A 19221-nucleotide genomic window follows, 5' to 3' on the forward strand; every position below is an offset into this window, starting at 1 on the left:
TAGAGTCTTCATTATGAATTTATACACATGTTTCATAATTACAGTTAATTTCTTTGGGAGTAAAACTTTTTTAATGGGGAAAAACCATTGTGAGCTAAAAGTGCACCTTTAAGGGAAATTGCCAGAGCAAAATGTACCAGTATTTTCAAAAGGGTCGTGTGACCTCTAACCTGAAAATTGCAGTACATTTTCTGAAAAAGGCTGTATGTGTGAAAGGGGCTAGTTTATTGGGTAAAAATGTATGTCATGTTTCAGTCAATCAAGATTTTTGTTTATTAGTGGTGAGAATTTTAGACCGGCTTTTTTAACAGGTTTTTTATTTATTTATTAGACTCTTATACTGTGGCCCAGAGGTGCACAACACAACCAAATTTGCAAAGCAAGTAAAAGCTGAAAAAAAAAATGGAAATAAACCACAGCATAACAAAATGAAGCCACAACACAGTGGAAGTAATCCATAACACAACTATATTAAGCCACAACAAAATGAAAACGTGGCTTATTTACATTGTGTTGTGGCTAAATTTAGTTTTGCTGTGGATGATTTACGTTGTCACGTTGAAATTCACACAGTCACCACAATCTATGAGGACAGCCAAAGGTGGACTCACCTCTCCAGGTGTTTTAAGAACGGGGCCAAGTATGTTTTAGTTTTATTTCTTAAGCTTTCTCTTAATTTTTCATAATTAGAGTTTTCTCGCCAGTGTGTTTTACGTGGATCGTTTTAACACTTCTTCAACTGTTATGCATAGCTATTGCAGTTAAAGCATTACATTTGGGCAAACATTCTCCCCTTTAAGCTCAGTAAGCAGTGTGGAAGGTGTAGGTCACAGAGACGGGCTGGTTTTCATCCAGAGGAGAGCTGGAGGTGATGCTGTGAGACAGAGAAATGATGTTCCTGTGTTCTGCCAAAAACGCTGCTGCAGGTGTGGGAAGGGTAATGAGCCGTGTCTTGGCAGCGTTTTCCATTCTCTTACCATTCCAGTCTACAAATTCATTAAAATACATCTTCATTTTAATGCTTCTCATGTATTACAGTTCTAAAACAGAGATTAGCAGAAAAAAGGGAACTTTGGCTGTTTGAAGTGGAAGTAGTTGAACTTTATTTGGTTGAAAAGTTTAATTGGATTTGCAAAGGGATAATAAAGGTTATTCATAATCAGTTTCTACCAGGCTGAACATTACTTGACCATGGGAAAAAAAATTCTAACAGAATTACATGCTTCATTATATGTTTCGCTGCAGTTTCCCAGTGAAATGTCCAGTTGGGGGCGGCAAAAGCGATTATAATGGTGTCGTAATCAGACAAGGTTTTTAAGGTGAATATTAGATGGAGGTTTTAATGAGTAAAACGTACCTCCCAAACCTAAAACTTTAGCCTAAACCTAACTAATAGTTTTGTAAAAGCAAATGAGAGGTGAACATATCAAACAAAACACCTTACCCTTAACCATCGCCTAAACTGATAACGTCCAAACACGAATGCGACATAAAAAGCACAGTTTGTGAAGAGACCATATCATTTTGTGTCGCTTCTATGACACCTTCGTCTCACATGTCAGTTTGCGTGCTTGTCTGGGTTTGAACCATGGATTGCCGAGTCCAAAGCTCAACACTCTATCAGGTGAGCCACCACGTAAGCTAACCACTTTGGAATAAGAGTGTAAATGTTGGTGGTTCTATAATACAAGCGTTAAAATATGTGTTTTTATTTTAGTAAAAGTGTTTCGATATTGTATCGTAGCAGTGTGTGAGTAATAATGTGAAAAATAAGTGTTAATAAAGTCATCATCAGCCATCTTATGTTACGTTCGGTCTCTCAGAAACAAAATTGAGGAGCTTCGTACAAACTCCAAGACATGCTTTGAGTACCGGGATGCCTGCCTGATGGTGTTCACCGAGACATGGCTGCATTGCGATGTCCCCGGCTTGCTGATCGAACTTGAGGGCTTTTCCCTTATACGATCAGACAGGAATGAAACATCGGAAAAAAAAGCAGAGGAGAGTGTATGTAAGAGACGACTGGTGCAGTCAGCACATGTTAAGAGAAACAGTGTGTAGTCCTGATGTATAACGTTTGTGTTTATCGATGAGACCCTTTTATCGGGATTTCGGGAACATTCGAATTTGTGCATGTAACGAGGAAGAACTCATGCGGTACGGCCACTCTTCAGAAATGCATGTACTAAGAAAGCTACAGGTCCTAATGGCATTTCTACTTTTTTGTTAAAGACTTGTGCCAATGGGGGGCCTGGGTAGCTCAGCAAGTAAAGACGCTGACTACCACACCTGGAGTTGCAAGTTCGAATCCAGGTCGTGCTGAGAATCAAATACAGACAAAGCCCATCCAAAAACTTCACCATATCTTGACCTTCCTTTCCCACGGGGATTCCAAGGAAACAAACATTATTACACCTGCTCCGATTTTCCATATCCTCTAGTTTTTCCTACATGTGTTCCACATCAGCCTTGGTAGCAGGCGAGTTAGCCTGTTGCTCTCTTTCTCGACCCGTTTTTCAGCATTGTCCATTCTTGTGATCAGGGTGTAAAGTTTCGCCTCCATAGATGTGATCGCTCAACATATTTCTGCGAGGCCCTCCAAGTCAGTTGAGATTTTCATCAGCGCTGCATAAATGTTCAAGATCTCCTGACCTATTTCACAAAGCTCGATGCCACCTTTCACTGGACCTCCGTCATGCTGATGCTGCAAGGTGTCCGACGCGTGAGTGCTTGTTAATGTCCCCACAGGTCGAAGATTCTGAACTTTTCGACATCCTGCCCTCAAAACACAGTTAGCAAACAAAACTATTGCAGTTCTCACCGGTTAATATTGCTTAAAAGAATAATTATAGCAAAGTTTAAGCGGAGGCCGCCTTTAAGTGACCAACCTTCGCATAGTTTCACGTGTCTCTGACTAGGTTGATTTTTACACAAATGCAGCTTGACCACTTAAGATTTCAGTTTTATGATTTAGACGTGACAAAGTAATACTTCAAGTTCTTTATTACTGCATGGAAAAAGGTTACTAATTCTATTTAAATTGAAAGTAAATATATATATATATATATATATATATATATATATATATATATATATATATATGCAGGTTTAGTTTTTTCCTGGAATATCATAGCTTTGCTCCATTTTTGAAGGGGTGTGATGTATATTTGGGGGTGGGGGTCACAATGTCTGCAACATATCTGCTTGTGGAACCAATTAATAATTCAGTGGATTTGGACTGGTGCGCCAGAATAATGCTACTGGTGTATCCCTTCAAAGTGTTCACAATCCTGCTCTCTGGATACATCTGACTGCTCTGTTTTTACAGAAGCAGACAATGAACAGTAGACTGTATTTACTGAGTGCTTTCTTTGTCTCAGGGCAGGATTATCTGATTGCCTGACCAATGGCAAATGAAAGGCAAGAAACCTGTTAAAAAAACTATTTTTGTTCTTGCAGTTCTGTTTGTTATGTCAGCGTCACATAAATTACACATTTCAGTTTTACACTAAAAGTCTCCAGTTTGCTCTCGATTTAATGTCATTGGTTCCTACAGAGTAGTAGAACGGGTCTTACTTTCTATCATGTGGGAATAGCCCATCTATAACTCAAATGATGCCAGTCAAAGTGAATCACAGCATGACTGGAAATAGGTTTTAAATGCAGTTAGAGAGCTTAATGTGGGTGTTATGGGATTGGAGCAGCACTTTGCAGAGATTGAAGTCATCGCACACTGCTATCATTCACTCCCAGTACTGCTGTATACGTCTGTATTAATCCATTCTAGTTCACTCATTTATGTAAACCAGTGCTCAGCATGAAATATACACAAAAACACAAACTGAGAAAGATGTCATTGCTGCCATATACATAAAGAGCGAGGTACTGAACCTGATTACTATATTATTATAGAAATATAGCTCCATTGTTGGAAGAAATTATTATGTTGTGAATGCAATTTCAATTTATTCATGGACGATTTGATATCACATTCTCTTTACAGTAAATAACTATTCCATTAGAGTTGAGTATTCACTGTACATACAAAGGATAAAGGGGTTTAACAATCGCCAGAAAGCTCACAGCTATCATTCATAAGAAAAAGCCCTTAGGTCTATACACTTTTTTGATAACACATTGCATTACATTAACAGGTCTTATAATACATTTGTCTGCTAATGTACATTGTGTTGGGTGTAGAATGGGTGGACTGTAAACTGACCAATCAGAATGTATATTCAAATGACGCCATTTGAATATACATTCTGATTGGTCAGTTTACAGTAGGATTTAGCTGGATTTAGCTGCTGACTGAGCTCCAAAAGGGGCAGGAGCTCCAAACCGCCAGCATATACAAAGCCCCTAACCGTGTGTGGAATCGTCTACCCCCGTAGTTTGCCCAACCGCTTTATAAAGGAACACCACCCCCTTCTGAAGTTGCCACACCCTCTTTAAAAGGTTCTGCCCCATTTTGAGATCTCTAGGCTACATCAATACCTAATTGGCACAGACGGCGAGAAGGATATAGCTGCAAGCCAAGCTCCAAAATGGGGCGGGAGCTCCAAACACCCAGTAAAGTTATAGGGAGAACCTAAACCTTATTCCAACTATAACCATGGATGGAAGTGGTGCCCCATTTTTGGAGTTGCCCCACCCCCTTCTTGAGGAACCACGCCCCTTCTGGAGTTACTCACCTTCTTTTGGAATTTCCGACCTTGTTTGGAGATCTCCAGTCTGCCTCTATACCAACCTGGTGACGGCTAGAATAAAGGGCATTTATATTCATAAGAAGAGCAATACAATCCAACCTAAACCTACCCATAAATGTTTCAACAACAAATCAGGTAGCACTTTCCTCATAATTACAATTATTCTTTCCCTGCAATTGCCACTCGTCCAAAACACAAGCGACAAATGGGGACAAAATTAAATGTAATTTATTTTCTGATAACCAAATGCCTTGTTAATGGTTGTAAATGCCTTACAAACGAGTGTGCATTTGTATTGCAGCTTGCAATGACCCAAATTCCTCTAAAACCAGCTAACAGACCATTTGAACCTGCCTGGGAGACCAGCTAATACTAACAAGCCATCTCAGGCTGGTTTAAGCTGGTCTCCTATCCTGAACCTGATGTTTTTCTTTCTTCACTGGAACAAAAATAAAGATATTTTTCAGAATTCTGCATGACATTTACTCAAATAATGTAAATGCCTTACAACCGAGTGTGCATTGTAGCAGCTTGCAGTGGGATTTGACATAGACACTCACAAAAGATCCAGTCTGTGTAGTTGTCATGTTTAGAATATATTATGCATGCATTTAATATGCTAATCATCACCTGTAAGGCCGTCTGTAATTCTGTGTACATATGAATGCTTGTTTGTATGTGTCCGTGATGCAGATGTTTGTCATTGTTAGCCATTCTGTTACAGATTCGATGTGCCCTTTCATGTTTAATGTCAGCTTATGAATACGTTTGGACAGCTTCATCCATGCTTAAACAAACTGCACATGCAAATGAACTGTAAATGCCAGGAAGTCATATAGGCTGAATAATTCATTGTATTGCTGTGATGCTATTGGTGGAAGCGCATCGCTCGGTGCTGAAACATCTTATTAACCAGCCACACAAACTGGATGATTCATTATATTGATTTCCAATCGATTGCTAGGTTGGACTGTCCTAGAATTGATGAGATAATGAGATTAAAGTTCCAAGATGTCCGGTCTCTACATTTCCTTCTGATCAAAGGTCCGGATAATAATATGTAGCTTACATGGTGTCAGTAGTTATATGGCTAGGAAATAATGTATCCCTTGTTAAAGTCTCTCCAATCAAAGTCTCTGCATACAATTGACTGACTATGTACTTGCCATCAGACTGTGACAGTGACCATCGTTAGATTTGCATCACAAGTGACCTGTCTGGCTCTTCTTGTCATGTTTAATTTTTAAAATAATCTGACAACTGTGAAAAAAACAGCCTAAGATGGGTTGCTTGTCTTAACTGGTATAAACTGTTTTATTATCTGTTTTAATCTGGTTTCCGAGTCCGGCTAAACTGGTTTAACTGGTTGGCAAGCTGGTTACCCAGCCTGATCATCTGAAAAGTCTCCAAAATCCCTAACAGGTCATCCAAACTAGCCTTGGAGACCAACTAAGACCAGCAAACTATATTTAGCTGGTTTAAACTGGTCTATCATCCAGACCAAGCTGGTCTTTAGCTGTTTTAGCTGGTTGGTAGCGTGTCTCCCAGTATGACCTTCTGAAATTATCCAAAATTTCTCCAGAACAGAACATCTGAACCAGCATGGGTGACCAGCTAAGACCAGCAAACCATCTAATGCTGGTTTAAGCTGGTCTCAAGTTGGTCTTCAGCTGGTATAGCTGGTTCACAAGCTGGTCTCCCAGCCTCTGATTCCTCTGAAACCAGCAAACAGACCAGTTTAACCAGGCTGGGAGATCAGCAAAGACCAGCACACCAGCTTTGGTTGTTTTAAAGCTTGTCTGATATCTTGACCAATTTGATTGATAGTTTAGCTGGTTAGCAAGCTGGTCTTCCAGCCTGACAATCTGAAAAGTGCTCCAGATCACAGTAAAAAAAAAACAGGCTAGGAGACCAGCAAACACCAGCTTGACCATCTGAAAAGTGCACAAATCCCTCTAAAAGACCAGCAAAGACCAGCCATCTTAGACTAGTTTAAGGTCTCCCATTCTGACCAAGCTAAGCTTTAGCTGGTTTAGTTGGTTTGCAAGCTGGTCTCCCAGCCGGACCACCTGAAAAGTGCCCAAAATTCCTCTAAATCTGCTAACAGACCATCTGAACCAACATGGGAGACCAGTTAAGACTAAAAAAAACATCTTAGGCTTGTTTAAGGTGATCTCGCATCCTGACCAAGCTGGTCCTCAGCTGGTTGTTAAAGTGGTCTCCCAGCCTGATCATCTGAAAATGACCCAAATTCCTCTAAAACCAGCTAACAGACCATTTGAACCTGCCTGGAAGACCAGCTAATACCAGCAAGCCATCTCAGGCTGGTTTAAGCTGGTCTCCTATCCTGATCAATCTGGTCTTTAGCTGGTTTAGCTGGTTGGCAAGCTTTTCTCCCAGCCTGACCATTTGAAAAGTGCCCAAAATTCCTCTAAAATCTGCTAACAGACCATCTGAACCAACATGGGAGACCAGTTAAGACTAGCAAACCATCTTAGGCTTGTTTAAGGGGGTCTCGCATCCTGACCAAGCTGGTCCTCAGTTGGTTGTTAAGGTGGTCTCCCAGCCTGATCATCTGATAATGACCCAAATTCCTCTAAAACCAGCTAACAGACCATTTGAACCTGCCTGGGAGACCAGCTAATAACAGCAAGCCATCTCAGGCTGGTTTAAGCTGGTCTCCTATCCTGATAAATCTGGTCTTTAGCTGTTTTAGCTGGTTGGCAAGCTTTTCTCCCAGACTGACCATTTGAAAAGTGCCCAAAATCCCTCTAAAACCAGCTAACAGACCATCTTAGACAGCCTGGGAGACCTGCTAAAAACAGAAAGCCTTCCTTGGCTGGTTTAAGATGGTCTCCCATCCTGACCAAGCTGGTCTTCAGTTGGTTTAGCTGGTTGGCAAGCTGGTCTCCCATCCTGACCATCTGAAAAGTTTCCAAAACCCCTCTGAAACCCCTCTGCTAGGAGACCAGCTTTGGCTAGGTTTAAGATGCTCTTAATCAGTATTTCTTATAATTGTTTAATTTTTACTGATCTCATCCTTTTTCTTGTCTCCTTTCTGCACAGTTAAACCAAAAGCCCCATTCTCAGGATCACACTGTGTTTCGCCATGAACGTCGCTGTATCGCCAATGGCTAGCGAGGCTTCCTCGCCTATGATAACCTCTGTGACCCCAACCCTGGAACCTGGCCCTGATAAACACGATGATTCTGATCTATGTGTGCCCACTGTTAGTGTGGATGGGGCGACCCAGAGACAAGATACCTACCGGAGGTACCAGAAGCCCCCTCCGCTCCACACAGGGGCCGACTGGAAGGTGGTTCTTCACCTGCCAGAGATTGAGACTTGGCTGAGGGCAACAACAGAAAGAGTGAGAGACCTCACACACTCTGTGCAGCAAGACAGCATCAATAGACATGTGGATGTGCACCTGGTACAACTCAAGGTAAGAGAAATGTCCCTCATTGAGCAGTACATCATGATGATGAAGTTGGCAGAAAAGGTTTCATTTTCATTCTAGTGAAAATAATGTCACAATCCAAAAAACATTTCAAGGAATTTTCACCTAAAAATGACAATTTGGCCATTTACACACCCTCATGTCAGTCTACTCCCAACAGATGCGGCCAAATAAAATAGGGTGACTACAGCACAGGTTTGATGTCATGATATTTGGTCATGGGACACCAGTTAGGATTGATGTCACTGAACTTGTTTACATGCACCGATTATGCGTAGCCAAGCCCAAAGTTAATTCGGTCTGATGCGAAGGCGTCTGTGTACAGGACGCACAATGCAACTTTTGTCATCAGCAGAGTGCACGAGCAATGAACACACACAGGTTTAATTGTTCTTACTGTGCATAATCCTAACGTATGTGTATGTGCCTGGAATTATTTGCATTAAAAAGTGGGTTTACAAGGTGGCAACCCTCACTGTTGAGCCATTGCTGTGACGAAGAAGTGCTAGAAGAAGATGTAATCCTCACCGTTCTTAGTGGCTTGTCCAATGTGCTCAACAGTTGTTTGTATGCCTGCTTATGTTTTGCCATCAAAACCAGAGAATAATCAGATGATGTAAAATTTCATGTAAATGTTTTGTTAGATATTTTGGTAGTTAGCAGTGTATTGGTGTGCATGTAAACAGATTGATGTTCAATCTGCGCCATAGTTGCGAAATTTGATTTGAGAGCGAATAATGGCTTATATTTCTGTCTGTTTATCACATAATAAGTAAATAGATAAGGGATTTTACGAGTAAATAATGACAGGAATTTCCATTTTGGGTGAGCTGTTTCTTTAATGGTTTTAAAAATTGGTTTTATTATCTTCAAGCAAATAGATATTAAGCAAATAGAGGTGAAATCTGGACATATCTTGCCTATAATTGCCATCATCATCATCATGATGGCGTAGATGTAGTTATACGCCATTGCTCTATAACCTTCAATATTTTAATGACAGAATTTGAATACTTTTTGCTGTAGGCCCAGTTAATAAATCCATTTATTCCAGTTAAAGACCTCATGAAATAAAATGTAAGTTTTGTGGCTTTTTTGTCTGTAAATTTGCTTTGAGGTCTGGGGTGCACACGTTTTTTGTTTTTTTGTTTTTTACATCTCACACATCTCTCTAGAATGAGATTGTGGGCCCTATTTTATGAGCCCTAGCATTAAGCTGAACGCTATGCCATAAGTCATAAATCAGTGGGCATGGCCATGAAATTTTGGTATTTTCGTGCAAGCATGCTCTAAGTCAAGGTACAAGTAGGTTTGATGAAATTGTACGTGCAACATGCAAATAGGCTGGATTAAGTGCAATTTAATTATTTCTCCAGTTATTATTCCACCATGTGCATCCTATTATATAGTACATTCCCTCAAGCATCAGCGATATAAACAAGACAGCACATTCATTGACATTGGTGGTGTAAGTGGACTGTATGCTATTAATTCAATTACATTACATTACGTTCTTTTGTGCATTAACTGCAACCTTGATGATTGCCGGGCATATTTCTATGACAGTGATACTTTCCTTTTATATGCATGAAAAATGTGCATGAAAAATGTAAGTATTATTAATCATTTTCATCTTCAGACATGGCTAGTATTAACAGAGATTGTATCTGCATGCACTCCACTTCTACCAGTTGGGTTTGAAAAATTAAATAAATTTATTGAAACATTTTTCTAAATTGAAGTTCAAACAAAACTAAAATATAATCAAAATAACGAAGTGGTCAAAAAAAAATCATAGCCTACCAATTCCAAACATTTTACTTTCTCCAACTTCTTCCTCTGGCACCTTTTGCAGTGGCTAAAAAAATCACTCTACGACAACAGGTGGAAAAATACCTTTAGGCCTTCAAATTAGACTATAAATACAACTGTAAATACATAATAATAATAATAATAATGCTTTAAATATACCTATAGATAACACAAATCTCATACATTTTTGTTTCGTAGTAGATGACTACAATTCTGATCATCAGGGACATCATTTGACGTTCCACTATATTTTCAGAGTTTGGACATTAACTTTATTACCACCTGCTGGTGGAATCTCCAGACTGCAAATGCAGGAACTGAGTTTAAACTTGGCGCTGAGTTAAGACGTGGTTTTCAAACATCTCAGTGCAATGACCTATTTCACAGCAAAAAGCAAATTGCTCTTTGCACCACTTCATTAACACACGATACCCCCACAGTTTGTGTGCATACACCTACAATAGCGCAAATACTCCCACATATGCCCACTTGAGCTTTGCGCTGGCACGAAAATTGGATAATACGTTGCGCGCGGTCGTTGCGTGTAGCGCTGTGCTTTGCGCGCTCCCTTTATAAACCAGGATCATTAACCGAGTGCTCCATGTCAGGCCACTTAGATACACAGGAAAGACTTTGAAGAGCTGTACCGGATCTTTGGGTTCTCTCTGTTAATGTGATTGGAGGTGGATCAATCATTTAGTGGGCCAGAGGTCTGATCAGGTTCCTCTACTCAGTCGACTGACAGTATTTCTGCTTAGAGAATATCTATCAGGATGTCACACAAACACAGACTAAACGTTAGGTTGACAAACACTGACAGCAATGTATAAAAACAAATAGTTGGAAATAGGAATTAATATAGGTTTATAGATTATATGTGTTTCCAATTTTGTCCTATAGTGAGCACATAAATGTTTCCTTGGTTTGCTACTTTTAGGGTGCAGTGAAAACCATCCTATTTTTATTTATTTTTTTCAGACAATTAAGGAAATGTCGAAGTTTATTCTGTTACAGGCTGATTACAATGACACTATTTTAGGCCGTTCACACCAAAGCTATTTTTGCATCTGTCTGTGCTGTTTTGCAATTGTTTTTTTAAGTAAACATGTAAACATTTTTGATCTTGCTGCTGTTCAGAGTCTTATGGTGTGTTCACATACAATGCGAAGCGAGCATTTTGCGTTGCATGATTACATACAAAGTCAATGCAAAGATGTGAATAGACGCGAATGAAGCAAATTATGCGACTCGAACACACAAAATCACTTCATTCACGTATTCGCGCGAGTTGACATTTTTCAAGATGCAAAGAGTGAGATATTTGCATGATGCGTTGTCGCGAAAGCCTATCAGCATTGAGATTATCTGGATGTCACTGACGTGCTGACGCGGTAGCAGAAGAAATCTGGACAAATGTATGAAAAAACTGTTGTAGCAGTGTGTGGGCACCCGGAGTTGTAACACAACGTCATACATGTACAGAGACCGGACGAAAAAAGACATCGCTTGGATTCTGAAAATATGCGCGCCTACTTGATTCCAGCTATTGGTTGTACTTTACTATGAACCAAGTCGTAGAAGCCCCTCCTCCTGTCCTTTTCCGGAAGAGAAGGGGGAATACTCGCAAATGTATAATCCAGTGGTCAAACTCACGCGAGCAATGTGAGGCAAACATTGTCTTTGCGTTGTATGTGAACGCACCATTAAGGTCGCACACTAGCAGACTCGATTTTGTGGGGTATGAGACACTTGCGATTAAGAATGGTACAGGGGTGACAGACATACCGACACAGCAACTCTCTCTCTTTTATTCCCTGTCACATGGAGCTTGCCGAAATAACAGGAGTACCATATGAGCATAAACAATTGTAAAAAAAGTGATCTAGGATGCGATTCAAGGAGCAACATTACCTTGTTAAAGTTTGTGATTGTGCATTTATCTCCTCCATATGCAGCTCTCAGTGAAGAGTGTAGAACAGCGGTCACCAATTAGTAGACCACGGCCCGGGTCCAGTCCCTGGAATTGGTTCATTCCGGACCGCGAGACAACATGAATACGGTTGCCCAAACAACGGAGCTGTGAACACCGCAAGGGCTCCGGGGCATAGGTAGCACTGATCTTTCAGCACTATATCTTTGAATATTGTTCTCCAGCACTGATATCACTTCATGTATGCCCTTTCAAGCTCCGCACATGTTGCCTCTCTCACTAGGCCCACGACAACATGAGGCATTGCATAGTAGAGCTGCTGATGCAGTTTTTCTCAACGACAGTAGACCATAGTGGAGAAGTGAGCAGCAATATAGATGGATACCAGTGTCTTTCGCTAAAATACACTGCAGAAAATGAAGTGAAACAATCTTCATGTGTCTGATATGACTCCGACGGTTCAGCTAAGCAAGGTTTGTGACAGGACAATTTATCGTGGTCCCAGAGCACCTTTAGACTAGAAACTATTTTTTTTCCATCTAATATTTGCTTTATTAATCAACATGTTTCGAGCCTATTGATAATAAACAGAGATTTTTGTTTCAATTTTGTGAAAATTGAGTCAGAGATAACATCATCCCCCACTTTGCTTGGTTCATTTTCCTAGAGTCTAAGAAATAAAAGCAGGAAAAGCACTTGGTGACTGAATCACTATGGATTGCAATCGGCATTTGTGATGATATGCAGCGGAGTGAGATGAAAACGTTCAGAACAGCTTGACGTCTTGTCAGTTCTTCAGTAAAATAAGAAGCTCATTAGTCACTTGAGGAGAACACAAGAGCCCACATTGGCAACAGAATGATTTTTTTCAAGCAAGCCTGATGTGTTTTTTCAGTTTTTGAAGCCATTGTCTCAGGTGGGAGTCCCGACAGTCAATTGAATAACGATCTCCCGCTGGCAGACGCTGATGCGTACTACGTCTCCCTCTGCCTAGCCGGCGATTATGTAAATTAAGCTCACACCTGAAAATCACTCAGAAGGTCAGCTGTATGGCATCGGCTTTACAGTACGTAAGTTAAAATAATGACAATGGAAAAAGAGGCCTGCGGTAGTTTGGTGCATGGGTGCATTTGGTCTGAACGTCCACTTGCTCTCTCTGTTACTAAATCTCTCTCAGATGTATGAACTAGAGAAAGTATTATATAACACAGTTTGAAAGAAAGGGTTTTCAGTGACCCCACTGTTTACCCTTTGTGTTCTTTCATCATTTTGTAGTTTGTCGAGGACTTATTTAGAACAGCAACCTCAGCGCTCTTTAATTAGATTCGTCGTCTCAATGTCTTTCACAGCAGATTGTGTTGTGGCAGCCTGTGGATCTTGTAAATCTGTGATACACAATTGCTCACACATCATTAGGAGAGATCAGATTGTTCCTGTAAGCACAAATCTTTGGTACCTTTTACCTAGAGGTGAAGTGTGTGATAAAGTGGAAAAAATCATGGCACCATAATGCTAGTGTGTTATGGTTGGGTACCAGGGCGTTATACTCTTGCTCCGGTGTTTTATGGGGTCTTAGCGTCTTTCTATGTGGTTGCTTGGGTGTTCTGGGTGGTTGCTAGGGCATTGTTGGGTGGTTGCTTACTGGTCCAAGTCATAAGAGCCAACTCATAGTCTTAGGTCCCTCCTTTAATGTAAGTCTGTGTGATTTGTTTCACCTGTATTATCTATCGTCTGTCATGCATATAATAAATAGATGCAATATAACAATAGTGATAGTTGCCTTAGCAAGCTCTTCTCCTTCAAATAAGTGAAAGGAAAAAGGAAAAGTAGCCAATGGTTGTTCCGCTTGGCTGAATGTGTGCATTATTAATGTGTTACTGGAGTCTTTCCTGTAACTGAACATGTGTCTCCGGCTGTGTAATGTGACCGACCTGCTTTTAAAATATAGTTTCCTCTCTTCTCCCTGACAGTGCATTTGTCTGCTGCTGTTTGTTTTTAAATAACACACACTGCAGTCTCTGGTGTCATGGCTTTAACAGCCAGTCTGAGAAGCTGCCTGTTCTGTTAATAAATCATGGGTGAAGTTTTTAGGGGCGGTTGTGGCTCAGGTGGTAGAGCGGGTTGACCACTAATCGCAGGGTTGGCGGTTTGATTCCCAGGCCACATGACTCCACATGCCGAAGTGTCCTTGGGTCCTTGGGCAAGACACTGAACCCCAATTTGCTCCCAATGGCAGTCTAGCACCTTGCATGGTAGCTCTGCAGTCATTGGTGTGTGAATGTGTGTGTGATTGGGTGAATGAGACGCAGTGTAAAGTGCTTTGAATACCGCTAAGGTTAAAAAGGCGCTATATCAGTACAGACCATTTATCATTTTAGAAAGTGCGTGTGTTCATAGTTACTGTGTAAATAGAAGACATTTGTTTTTATTAATTTAATTTAGTTAAATATTACACAATTCAATTTGATGAAATTTTGCTATAAAAATGAATTAAAAATGAATTGCATAATTCTTAAAAATAAGCAATTTTTTTATTGTATTAAAAAATTATTAATATTAGATAGTCTGTCTCCATCCATCCATCCATCCATCCATCCATCCATCTTCAACACGCTTATCCGAAGTCGGGTCGAGGGGCAGCTGCTCCAGCAGGGGCCCCAAACTTCCCTATCCCTAGCCACATTAACCAGCTCTGACTGGGCGACCCGAGGCGTTCCCAGGCCAGTGTGGAGATGTAATCTCTCCACCTAGTCCTGGGTCTTCCCGAGGCCTCCTCCCAGCTGGACGTGCCTGAAACACCTCCCTAGGGAGGCGGCCAGGGGCATCCTTACCAGATGCCCAAACCACCTCAACTGACTCCTTTCAACGCAAAGGAGCAGCGGCTGTACTCCGAGCTCCTCACGGATGACTGAGCTCCTCACCCTATCTCTAAGGGAGAAGCCCGCCACCCTTCTGAGGAAGCCCATAGATAGTCTGTCTATTTAACATATTCATCAATACACATTTTGTGCATTTTAAATCAACAAATCTATCATATTTAGCAATGTTGTTTATCAAAGCTACAAACCTTTAAAAGGAATTTTCTGTATTCAATAATGCAATTTATTAAAAATGCCTAAATGTAGGCTAAAATAAACATTTGAGAAGTCTTGTTGTGGCTTTATTTTTAAAACTTTTTATAATGTTTATTCTGGTGCAATTTCCTGCCCCATTGCGCATTAATGAACACATGATTTATGTTTGTAGTGACATTTCATTATGATTTAAAAAAATAAATACAAAATATTAAATAATATGCTACCATCACAATTTGCTTGAAAATAATAATAATAATGTACAAAAATCTGATTTCAATTCATATTTAAAGTCAAGCTGTCTGGATCAGCTACTTCACGATGACTGGAAGGAATGTATTTGTGACGAATCAGAATCGGACACAGAGGGAAGATCCATGAGCAGACTTTATTAGAGAGAGAGTGAAACAGGCAGAGGTCAAACCAGATAAGCAAATCCACAGGATGCAAATAAATCCAAATCGAGAGACGACAGGGGTAATCCAAGGAACAGGCAATGGTCAAGACAGGCAGGCCAACAATATCGAAAATGCTCAGAAATGCAAAACAACTAGGAGAGTTGACAAGACTTCACAGTGAAGTGAAGCCAGAGCAGAGACTAAATACACAGGGAGCTGATAAGGGAATGGGAAACAGGTGTGTGTGAGAATGGTGGGAGGAAAGGGATTCTGGGAATTGTAGTCCAAGGGCGAGTTAATACTCAAGAGAAGGGGATCTCATGTAGACCGATCTGGAGGAGTACAAATTTGAATGTACTTTCTTTACCCATTCGTATCTTTTGGAGGACCCCCCCCCTCTCTCTGATGCTTTGTGTTGTTGTTGACGTTGTGAAGAATTCTGTGTGTCTTGCTGAATTCTCACTGTGACTGAACTCTTTGTGTCCAGTATCAGCAGACAATGACTCAGTCTCGCCAGGACACATCTGTTTCTGTAAGAGCGAGGCCAAAGACCTCAGCACTGGCTGATACTCCTATACTAGTATGACTGAGTGACTCACATTATTTCTTCCTTTGAGGTATTGAAGCAGTGCTTTGACTGTAACTCTTCGATATTCACTACAGGGTAAGCTGTGACCTAAGAATGTTTTTTTTTTTTTTGCCATTTGTGCAGACAATGATTGCTTTGAATGTCTAGTTTTTGTCAGCATGGATCTTTGCGTATGTAATACGATTCTTATCTTGAGTATATCTTGTCAACATAATCATGAGTTTTCTTGAGGAAGCAGAAGGAATTTTAAATCATATGATTTTGAAGAAATTACAGATCTTTTCATTCTATTATATATTTCCTAATCTTTGAGTTAGCTGCTGTTATTGTGCTTCCAAGCATACATTTTATACTCTTTGCTTAAACTAGGTATTTTGTTTAAAGAGTTTTAGTGGCTGTTCTCAGTATAATATGGAGAATTACAGTTGTGTCCGCTAAATAATGAGAACAGTAGACTCAGTGTAGTGTGTTTACTATGACTTTCAAGCATACATTGCCATCTTGTGGAGAAGATCTATAGCTCAAAATTGAATTATGAACACCCGTTACATTTGTCTAGTTGAGAAGGCATAAGCTTTACTTGCTTACATATTAAGATTATTTATACTAGATTTTATACATATCTTATACATATAGTATAAGTACCTTTTACATATAATTTGAAAAATACAAATTCCTTCAATATATAGGCCTGTTTGTTAATCAAAATGATTTTAGACCATAAGGACTCTTTTTTTTGGGGGGGGGGGGGGGTTTAAAGGGGTAATCACATGAGGAATTTTCCTTGATCTTTTTAAGGGTTAGTTCTCCCCAAAATGAAAATTCTCTCCTTTTCTTACCATCATGCCATCCCAGATGTGTATGACTTTCTTTGTTCTGCAGAACACAAATGAAGAAAAGAGTATCTCAGCTCTGTTGATCCTCACAATGCAAGTGAATAGTGACCAGAATTCAGAAGCTCCAAAAAGGACATAAAGGCAGTATAAAAGTAATCCATATGACTCCAGTGTTCATGTCTATAGAAGCGTTAGGATATGTCTGGGTGAGAAACAGATCAATATTTAAGTCCTTTTTTACTGTAAATCTACACTTTCACTTTCACTTCCACATTCTGTTGTGGAAGTGACTTTCACTTTCACATCCAGCCACCTACTGGTTGGTGCTGGTCAAAGGTGGAGATTTATATAAAAAAAATAAGTTTCAGTACTTAAAACATTCTTCTCACTGCAAAAAGAGCATTTATTGAACCAAGCTGCCAAAATAAATAATTCTCTTCTTCCACCATATTGTGATGTCACACTGTGGAAGACATTTACATCTGACTTTACATTATGGCTTCTGTAGCCCTGCCCAGTCGCAGTGAGCAGTGAGATGGCAAGGAGAGAGAGCAGGTCAGTCAAGAGCAGAGAGCCAATCAGAACAGTGGGTGTTTACTGTCATGTCTTAAAGGAGAAGCAGCACCAAAACTGAGCATTTCTTACAGAGGGTCAGAATTAAAAATGTATTATATTTTACAAATATATGACACTTTTTTGTGTGCAAAAAACTTTACTAATATTATAAGTGAACCTCCAGGAACATATTGAGATAATTTTAAAAAATGCACGTTATTACTACTTTAAGTAAATATGTTATGTCATTTGAGCATGATATGATTTTATTTGTCAGGATGCTGATGTACCATCTGTTGACCAAGAGATGGCGTCAACAACATGTAGTCATACTGAGAGAACATGAGACAGCCTGCCACTGCTGTAATTAAAGGGATAGTTCACCCAAAAATTTAAATTCTCTAATCACTTACTCACCCTCATGCCATCCCAGATGTGTATGACTTTCTTTCTTCTGCAGAACCCAAATGAAGGTTTTTAGAAGAATATTTCAGCTCTGTTGATCCTCACAATGTGAATTCCAAAGTGAATGGTGACCATAACTCAGAAGGTCCAAAAAGCACATAAAGGCAGCATAAAAGTAATCCATACTACTCCAGTTGTTATAGCCATGACCTCAGAAGTGATATGATAGGTGTTGGTGAGAAACAAATCAAAATTTAAGTCCTAGTTTATGATAAATCTCCACCTTTGAACAGCCCTGACCAGTAGGTGGCTAAATGTGAAAGTCACTTTTACACCAGAATGTGGAAGTGAAAGTGAAAATGTAGATTTACTGTAAAAATACTTAAATATCGATCTGTTTCTCATCCACAACTATCATATTGCCTGTAAAGATATAGATTTAACCATTGCAGTCTTATGGATTACTTTTATGCTGCCTTAATGTGCTTTTTGGACCTTCTGAGTTCTGGTCACCATTCACTTGCATTATATGGACCTACAGGGCTGAAATATTGTTCTAAAAATCTTAATTTGTGTTCTGCAGAAGAAAGAAAGTCATACACGTCTGGGATGGCATGAGAGCGAGTAAATAATGAGAGAATACATTTTGTTGAGTTAACTAACCACATGCTCTATAAGATATTTTAACAAAACAACAGCAACCTAATTTTTAAAATACTTTGCAAATTATCTAAAATGCTTAGCGTGATGGTAATGATAAAATCTGGGGTTAATTATTAATAATATTATATATAATTATATATAATTAAGTCTTTAATACTTCATCTTAGGGGACAGAAAGGTTTTCCAAATTGTAAAATTACCCATTGATAGATCATTATTTTTCAGATTGATCTGATCATCTGCAATAAAGTCTCCAGTATGTTTTGTTGGTTTGCAGTAGCAGCCGTGTGTTGAATGTAGAGAGTGAGTACACACTAACAGCAGTGATTGTGTAATGAGATCAGCAGACAGCTGTGATGTCCACATTACCCACTGAGACCAGCCCACAGAACAATGTCTGCAGCACACCAGCAATGCAGACACACCCTTATTCCACAGATAAACAGCATGAACACTATTCACACATACTCATACCTCACACACACACACATATGCACTTAAGACATGTAATAGCATTTTACTTGTTAACAGGATCAGCTGTGATTTATACACACAGAGAGACACACACACGCTTCTCACGTCTGTGTTTTTTTACCCAGTTGAGACCAGATCAGAGCATGTGGACATTTATTTAGTGTGGTTTCACATATAGTATGTTATAAGTGAACCAAACCCAATTTGGTTAAAGTGAACCAGAAAGAGAACCAGCTTCAAATGACCTCAGTGCTTTTTGTGTTCACTATGTAAGTGGAATATTTGCCATTGCGCAAATACATTTGAAGTGAAACTA

At 39.7% G+C, this 19221-nt stretch overlaps 1 protein-coding gene across 1 annotated transcript in view; it reads left to right on the forward strand.

The window, feature by feature from the left end:
• LOC127662148 (A-kinase anchor protein 6-like) overlaps positions 1-19221 on the forward strand; it is a 179254-nt gene that overhangs the window by 10133 nt on the left and 149900 nt on the right. The window contains 1 exon segment of the mRNA XM_052153190.1: positions 7776-8154. Coding sequence (XP_052009150.1) covers positions 7819-8154 — 336 coding nt within the window. The 5' untranslated portion in view covers positions 7776-7818.

Source organism: Xyrauchen texanus, chromosome 22, assembly GCF_025860055.1.
Source record: "Xyrauchen texanus isolate HMW12.3.18 chromosome 22, RBS_HiC_50CHRs, whole genome shotgun sequence".
Lineage (NCBI taxonomy): Eukaryota > Metazoa > Chordata > Actinopteri > Cypriniformes > Catostomidae > Xyrauchen > Xyrauchen texanus.